Below are 9,095 nucleotides of genomic sequence, written 5' to 3' on the forward strand. Positions count from 1 at the left end.
AATAACTAGGGAAATTGCACCGTCCTAAATTACCACTCCCATGTGACATGTAAAAGTTGATAAGGTAAAAAAGTTAAAAAGGTTTTTTTTTTTTTTAAAGGAAAAAAAAAAAAACGAGGTTTATTTTGGAATAAATTTCTGTTCCAAGTGATACTGTCAGTTCTACAGAAAATGACAATAAATTTACATGTAAGAAAAGAGGTTAAGCTGCCATCATGCAGACAGCTTAATTGAAACAAGGATCTATTGATAATGAATTAATTGAAAGAGGATGGAGCCTCAATATTTACAGATTGTCCACTTTCGGTTCTGTATTATGCGACAACATTATCCTAACTTCTCTACCAAGTTCTCTATCTGTTCGAGATCAATTACAGAAGTACGAACGCCTTGTGTTAGTTAAAGCCTTAAGCTTTAGTAAAGAATATAAGATGACAAGCCTCCGACTTCCAGCCATGTAGATTTTCTGCTAAAAAGGGCTTGTAACTTCAAAAGAGGTATCAAGGATTCATTTGATGGTAAATTGAACCTCTTTTGGATGCCAGGTACAAAAGGAATCTCTGAATGGTAATGAAAATTTTTCCATTAGAGGTCCCTGCAGGCTGCAACTTTTCCAGATGGCCTCTGCCTCTTTCCGGCTTTATCCACGAGTACCATAGTTTCCCAACAACCTAAGTTAGCTAGTATTTCAGAGGTAAGGGATTTCCTTTCCATGGGTCCTTAAAGAGCACACAGATGGTTGTTCACAGTACCTAAGGGCATATTGTTGGAAATATTTGCAGGGTGAAGCTATGTGAACCATGAATCAATTGGTTGTTCACAGTACCTAAGGGCACATTCTGGAAATATTTGAAGAAAGGGTGAAGCTATGTGAACCATTAATCAACTGTGTGTTAGGGAGAGAAGTCCGGACTTGATGCATAGTGGAAGAAGGATGACGGAAAGCCTCAGTGCAGTTATAAATTTTAGCATTATGATGTTGGCAGGTCCCTCTGCAAAAGAAAACATAACAACAATGAATTACTATGAATAAAGCCAAATTGAGTGACTAAGAAGGAGCAATTTATTAATGGGAAAAATTAGCGTATGCCCTAAGAACATTGGTTTTGAAAATATTTTTTGAAACTTCTTATGGGAAAAGAAAAAAGTAACTAATTATTTTGATAGTTTTTTATATTTCCCATTAAATTGGTATCAAAACTTTCCTAAAATGATCTATTAACAAGTGTCTTAAAAGCACTAGTTAACTAGACCCTTAAATAATTCAATAACTATAGCCTGAGAAGTTCAGAAATAGGTGAGGATGTATTTTTTACCTACTACATGGGCGTTTCCCATTCACAATCTGTGTCCCAGGAGAGAATGACATCTGATCTTTATGCCTAGTGTTATCTCCTACAGTATGTGGTTTCTCCTGGAGGAGCACACAACACAACAAAAAACATTTAAGTAAACAAATATTTGGCTCTCTCTTTTTCTTTGGGAAGGGGGAGGGGGGGAATGTTATTACACTGCAGTCATTATGGCCAAACAACAAGGACCAGTATTTCATACTTACCGTTAGATTAATTGCAGAAAATGCCTGCATGGAGACTGCAACATTTTGATCATATAAATTTCGTACAAAAGGATGCTCAAGTAGCTTCACAGCTGTTGGTCGCTCTGCAGGATTCCTGCGAAAGCAACAATGAAGGAAATCCTTTCCCTCTGAGGATAATGCTTCTGGTATGGGTGGGGTTCTGTTCAAAACTTTGAACATAGCTTGAGGCTGAAAAACAGAAGAACAGTTGGATACTTAAAGGGGTCAAGTTTTAAAACACAAGGATAGCATTAATAATAATAATGATTTATTTTTTTAATTTCCTCCTTCAAAACAGGATAGTACAAATAAGTAGCAGTTGTACATCAAAAAATTAGCCACAAGAAATTTCTCAAAAGAAGTGTGATTCTTTAATAGGTCCATATAAATCAGAGATGGGTTGAATTCATACTGAGCACATGAAACAATAGCATGTAGATGACATTTTACATGCCTAGATTATGATCAATGAAGCATAACAAGGTTAACAATGTCCTCACCCCTGTAAAATCACTCCAAGGAGGTTTTCCATTCAGCATTTCAATAATGGTACAGCCCAAACTCCATATGTCAACGGCCAATGCAAGGTTAGGATTGGCATCTTTATTCAATGCAGCCTGCATGACCTGCACAAATGTAATCAGAGTCAAAAAAGAAAAGAAAAAAAATAAGGAAGGGTACTAGCTGTCAACAAAGCTATTTCCAACTGCAATGTGAAGTACCTCTGGAGCCATCCAGTATGGACTGCCCTTCAGAGAAAGATTACAAGATTCTCCTGTAAGCTGAATACAAACCAGGGTTCAGGTAAGAAAACAACCCCAAAAAAACTCCAGGGTCTGTCAATAAAGAATCTGATTAAAAAAAAAAAAAACTTATAACCACAAAGAACAGACCAAGTAAAAACATCTGGCAAAGATTATGCGCAGGGGGGTCAGAAATCCAGGAAGCATTTGTGGACCACTATTCACCAAAGATAATAGCAGAAACACGGTGCTTAAAGATGACACTAGCTTGAGGGAGTATAATAACCATCAAATTCTAATGCGTGGATAAATAATTCAAACTTACATGCTTAGCTACCCCAAAATCTGCTAGCTTAACCACGCCTGATGCATCAACAAGCAAATTAGCACCTTTGATATCCCTGTAGATCATAATCATCCAAGTCACTGAAAATTCACATTAACAAAAGCAACCAAACTACTCCAACAATGTGCTTTTACTGACCGCTAGGTAGATATAGTAGAACAATAAGTATTCCTTATAATCCCTTAAAGAATGCCCAAGAATCAAATTTTCCCTCATTTTTTTAACATATCATTTCACGGAGTACAGTACATGATTTTTTTTATTGTAAGTTACACATGCACCCAATGGATCGTAAACTCACAACCTCATCCTCCACCTAGAACTCATAAGGGGAGGAGGTGCTAGTTGAGCTAGAGTTCATTGGTAAATTTGTTCTTCCTTATCAAGCATGATAGTTACCTGTGGATAGTCTTTGTGCTATGCAAGAAAGCCAACCCAGAGAGGATATGGCGAGTGAAATTGCGAACTACAGATTCAGTCATAGCTCCAAAATGTTCTTGTACATATTTGTTGACTGATCCAGGATGAACGTACTCCAAATATATGTAAAAGTGATCGTCAACCTGCTCATAAACACCATTGCCTTAAATTGTCAGAATTGCAAAGAAATCGTAAGCAATTAATTTAACCAATATAATATAAGAAGAACCATAGAAATACTTACTGTCTCACTTCCATAATACTGCACTATGTTTTGGTGCTTTAATTGACTGAGAATTTTTATTTCCTGATTCAAGAAATGTAGTAAGAACAACACTAGAGCATTATAAAGATAATTAGAGCAGACACAAAGTTATAAGTGAACTCCTAACTATTAGGATGTGGTCACGATGCATGAACTCAATTCATGACATGGAAAAGGTTAAAGCATGATGTGAACATCCCAAACAAAAATGCTGATCATTGAGAGTTATAATGGGGAATTTTTCTATAAAGGGACAAGTGGTCTTAGGTACTCAGCACCAGAGAAAGGGGGACAAAACAAAAGTGGAAAGAGTCTTTGGGAATGCCTCTAATTGGAGTCTAGAGTTTCGGCCATAATGCAGGTTGCCTTAAACCTCTTTCATGTAGTAGAAACCAATGTTCATTCCCTTCCTAGAATTTATTGTAGCAGCTCAACCCAATTAAGTCTTAATCCCAAGTCCCAACTGGCTGGGGTTGGCTAAATATATCATCTTTTGCCATTAAACTTCCTGGTCAAATTTTGAATCTTCCCTCAACAAGAAAAAACATATAACAGCAACTATGCCCCAATCGAATGAAAACTCTAACAAGTACCTGCTCCAATTGCTTTACACATTCAGCAGATTTAGGATCATCAGGAATCAGATCAACTTCCTTCATTGCACACAAAGCTCCGGTCTCTCTGCCAAATAAATAAATAAGGCAAGATTAACTACAGAAGAAGGTCAATAAAACTAGAAGCAAACTTCATAAAACTTGCATACCGGTTCATTGCAATGTAAACGCTTCCAAATGTACCACGTCCAATGAGTCTTCCTTTTTGCCATTGACCTTTAAAAGATGACACGTGTGGTTGTTCTGCAATGTGATGGGTGGTACTTAAATGTGATTGTGGGGATGATTGTGATGGTAATGTAGCTCTTGGAGGAAGAGGCAAAGGGTAGGCACTGGCATGATTACAACTTTCAGGCCAATCCATATGACCCTCTAACAGCAATCTATGATGTGAGGCAAGTGCAGATCTCTTTGGACTTTTAGGGGTGAGATGGGGACTTTGGGCTGTTGGGCTACATAGAGGTGACTGGTCAGGACTTCTCATGGTTTTCGCTGGTTGCACTTTTGAAGAAGATTGAAAAGCCAAAATAGAGGGAAAGAGATCCCCATAGTCTGCTTTTCGCGGGCTTGCATTAGGGCTTGCATTAGGGCTTGAAAATCCACTTGTTGGAGCACTCTTGACAAAAACTTTCTGCCTCAAGTTGCGTCTGTAACCTTCAAAATTTAGATCTTGAGGAGAGAATCCCTTACAATAATTGGTTGAAGATTTAGCCGAACTTGTGGTAACATAAGGAGGAAAAAACTCCTGACTCTTTGGTCTTAAATGTGGACAAACAGCAGGACTTAATACATCATTTGTTAGACCACTCCTGACTGGAATTCTCACAGTCAAGTTTCGATTACCACGTCCAACATTTTCATCATGAGAGAGTTTCATAGGACAATTGCTTGTGACAACATTGTCAGTGTGGTTCCTGAGTTTTTGAGAGCAACGTCATTACAATAGATCAACAAAGGTAACTTGGAGAAAAATTAAAGGCTACAATAAATAAACTAGAAAGCAACACCATTATCATTATTATAATGATGCTGTCTTAGTTATAGTTCCTGTACTTACAATTAATCAACAAACGGAATTTGGAGAGCAATAAAAAGCTACAATTAATAAATTAGATAGAAACATCATTAGTATAAAGGCAAAACTTTAATGTTTCTTAGATGTATTATTATTTTTGATGCATTAGTCGATACAACCATGTGGTTGGGTCCAATTGGAAAATTAAGAAACTGGTAAGTTTTACACCTATCCTAATAAGTGGTGTCAGAGATACTACAAATTTGACTACATAAATCTTACAAATTTTCCTTGTAATGATGTCTAATTAATGCTACGCTTTTGTTTTCTGAATTAAATTCAACCACGTGGCTAACAAAAAAGACTAAAACATCAAAACTAACTGTAATAACATAAGCAAAAGAATCAAACAAAGAACGGTTTAATTACATGATACAACGAAAAACCAAACCAACGTACACCAATTTTAACCAAACAAACAAGTTTCTGTTTGTTTTTTTCCAACGGAAAAATAAAAAAGCTTTACCTCCTCAAAGAGGGTCCGATTGCTTCCTCGGGTGATCCGGGATGACCAGCCTGACCCGTTGACTCCGATCTTCGAGTCAATGAAAAATTGACCGGAAGCGGAGGCAAAGGTTGTGGCACGGCCGATAAAGACCAGTGCTCCGATTCGAATTCGGTTCCGCTAGGCGACCGAGACTTTCGGGTCGAGTCGGGCGGATGCGGGTCCGACGACCCAATCCAATCACTGGATCTGCTTCTCAACCCGAGTTCTCGATCACTGGCGTGCCGGATCTTCCTCTGCCTCGTGAGCCTCCTATCGAGAATACGCGATTGCCCAGAATTCTCATCGAATTTACCAACACTGCCATTGTCCTTCCTCGTAGTACGCGAAGCTTTGTGGAGATGAAACATTTGAGAGTGTCAAACGTTAGAACACAAGCAAAGTGAAAGTGTAACAACAATAACAACAACAACAACACATAATTATTATTATTATTCGAATCTGTAGCTTTGTCGTGATAGAAGGAAACAACACGGTTCTTTCTTTCTTTCTTTCTTTTATTGATTGGTTAGCTGTAATTTTTGAAAATTTTAAAAATCACTTCTTTTTTTTATTTTAATTTTTCCTATCTGTGAATTGTTGTTTGGGTTAAAACTTAAAACAGATTGACCTCGGTGACAAAAGCAAAAGTCGAGAAAAAGTCTGAACCTTATCTTGAAGAAATCTAGGACTATTAGCTTCGACGAATTCGAAAATATTCAAACAAACAAATATATTTGTTTAAATAAACTATGTCAATACTTTACTTGCTAGGAAAGAAAACAAAGGAAAAAAAAATGGGATAAGACTCTTTAGAATTTTTTATTTGTCAACTTTGTGGTCGTGAAACACGAACTAAGTCAAGGTTGACAAAATCTAAATGTTATTGTTGCCGTGTTTAAACTTGCAACGTTATTAGTCTTTTTTGAGTTTCTCGATTGTTTTTTTTATTCCTAACATTGTCAACCACGAGGTTTGTCTATTGTACGTAGTGCGTAGTTTGTTTTTGTGTGTGTCAATGTGTCAACTTTTAAATGGGCTCACATTTTCACAATCTTTTAGTACGTAAATAAATACATTTCTGAATTTAACTTCAGTTTGTAATTTTTTTTTTTTGAGAGAGAGTTTCAGTTTGTAATTCTGTTTGAAATTCAGAAAGCATAAGGGTTCATTTGTTACGTGTGTTTAAACAATAGTTTTCAATTTTTTTTAAATACATGTGAATGAAAAAATATATAATATTATTTAAAAATTAAAAACATATATTTAAACACATATACTAAACATACCCTAAAATTTTCAATGCATCATCAATGTGTAGACTTTAGTATATCCTTATTTATTGCCTTAACATTTAAGTTTTAAAAGGTTGAGTCTTAATTCTTTTTTAAAGTATAAACCATAATTCCGTCTATCTTAATTAATCATAGGCAATATCTTGAGAAAATTATACTCTACTTTCTTAATATTATACATTCTTTTACACATACCTGTTCAACTATATATATATATATATATATATATATATATATATATATATATATATATATTTCTTCCCTAAACCATTATTCATGTAACACTTTGCATTTTAATCCTTGGATAATATATATATATATATATATTTTTTGATAGGATCCAATTCATGAGTAATCGTTTAAGAAAGTAAGTGTGTATTTTCATAATTTATGGGAGTACGCATAAAATGTGATATAGTCTTAGGGGTAAGTGTAAAAGGAGTATAGTTTAAGAGGATAAAATATGCATTCTTATAGTTTAAGAGGTAACCCGGTAAGTGTAACATGAGATATAATTTAGAGAGTAAAGTATAATTTCACCCAATATTTTTTGTGCCTGTATATATAGTGGTAGAAGCAATTTTTTTCTTCTTCTTTTTTCTCCTTTTCTTTTTATGGTGGACCAATCAATAACTTTAAAACCTACAAAATAATGTACGTACATATATGTGTACTTGTATAGAATTTAGGCGTAAATGTACTTTTAATCCCTACAATTTGACTTTTTTTATTTTGGTTCCTACATTTTATTTTTATCACTTTTAGTCTCTAAACCAATTAACGCGTGATATTTAAGTCCTTACCGTCACCCAACTATTAGAAAATGCTGACGTGGCTAACGGCACAATAAAATAATAATTAAAAAATCTATTTTGACATTAAAAAATTGTCACGTCAGCGTCTAAATTAATTTTAATTAAATAAAAAAATAAAAAACAAAAAATTACATGAATTGAACATCAAAAACATGAACACCAAACCCAGCAACGACATCAAATCCAGAATCAAACAACATGAACATCAAACCTACAGGGAAAAAAAAATAAAATAAACATCACCAAATCAAAGAGCGTGAACAAGAGTAAACACAGGAAAACCCACACGAAACCACATCCAAACCAACAACAACAAACCCACACCGATCATCCGATCAAACCTAGTTAAACCCACCAACGATCACCGATCAAAGCTGAAGAGAAAACCCAAATCCCAGCAAACCCAGTCGAACCCAGCACCCACCATCTCTTTCTCTAAACCCAGATTCGATCAAACCCAGTCAAACCCAACATAGAAACGAAAAGCCAACAACCCCAGTGGCGGTGGCACATCTTCGTCGACGCCATCGAAGCACTTGAACAAATCACACAAATCAACAATCACCCACAACACAAACCTAAATCACTGCTACACCACTAGCCCCCCCAGCAAATCACAACAACAATCCCAAAACAGAAATTTGAAGAAAAACCCACCATCAACAGTCTATGTCGATCTTTAACGTGATCGGATTTGCCACTGCTGCTGAACCCCAACAAACCACCAATCACCACCACCATGCCACACGTCCACCGGGAAAATCCATTAAATCATAAACCAACAAACTCATTAAATCAGAAAACCAACAAACCCATTATTTCAGCACCCACGCGATCAAAATTCGATCTCCACAAAACCCACGCGATCAAAACCCCATCAGAATGAAACCCACGCAATCAAAACCTCTCCATACATGCCGATCAAAACTACGATCTTCACAAAACCCACGTGATCAAAACCTTATCAGAACGAAACCCACACAATCAAAACCCAATCTCCATATACGCCAATCAAAACTTCGATCTCCACAGAACCCACGCCGATCAAAACTCCATCGAAACCCACCCGGTCTCCTTTCGCTGATCAAAACCCCATCTGAACCCACCCAAAATCAAAACCCACCTCGCCACACCCAATGGTAGCTGGGTTAGTTTTAGTTGTGACGGATCTGTTAGTGAGTTTTGAAAAAATTTCTGTTAGTGAGTTTTGATTTTGATGCATACTGAATAATTTTGTTTTTAAAGTTTTTATTTAATTAAAATTAATTTAAATGCTGACGTGGCAATTTTTTAATGCCAAAATAGTTCTTTTAATTATTATTTTATTGTGCCGTTAGTCACGTCAACATTTTCTGTTAATTTGGTAACAGTAAGGACTTAAATGTCACGCGTTAATTGGTTTAAGGACTAAAAGTAGTAAAATAAAAATGTAGAGACCAAAATAGAAAAAACTCCAAAA

General features: G+C 35.9%; 1 protein-coding gene across 1 annotated transcript; it reads right to left on the reverse strand.

Annotated features, from left to right (window-relative positions):
• Nucleotides 1-190: 190 nt before the first annotated feature.
• On the reverse strand, nt 191-6,020 carry LOC142621997 (mitogen-activated protein kinase kinase kinase 5-like). The gene is made up of 11 exons (XM_075795399.1): nt 5,509-6,020; nt 4,117-4,881; nt 3,947-4,034; nt 3,333-3,395; nt 3,068-3,231; nt 2,648-2,723; nt 2,302-2,361; nt 2,080-2,205; nt 1,559-1,768; nt 1,317-1,414; nt 191-992 (listed from the first exon to the last, which is right to left on the reverse strand). The coding sequence occupies exons 1-11, from the start codon at nt 5,895-5,897 to the stop codon at nt 827-829; spliced, it is 2,205 nt and encodes a 734-aa protein (XP_075651514.1). The 5' UTR covers nt 5,898-6,020; the 3' UTR covers nt 191-826.
• Nucleotides 6,021-9,095: the final 3,075 nt, after the last annotated feature.

This window comes from Castanea sativa, chromosome 1, assembly GCF_040712315.1.
Source record: "Castanea sativa cultivar Marrone di Chiusa Pesio chromosome 1, ASM4071231v1".
NCBI classification, from domain to species: Eukaryota; Viridiplantae; Streptophyta; class Magnoliopsida; order Fagales; family Fagaceae; genus Castanea; species Castanea sativa.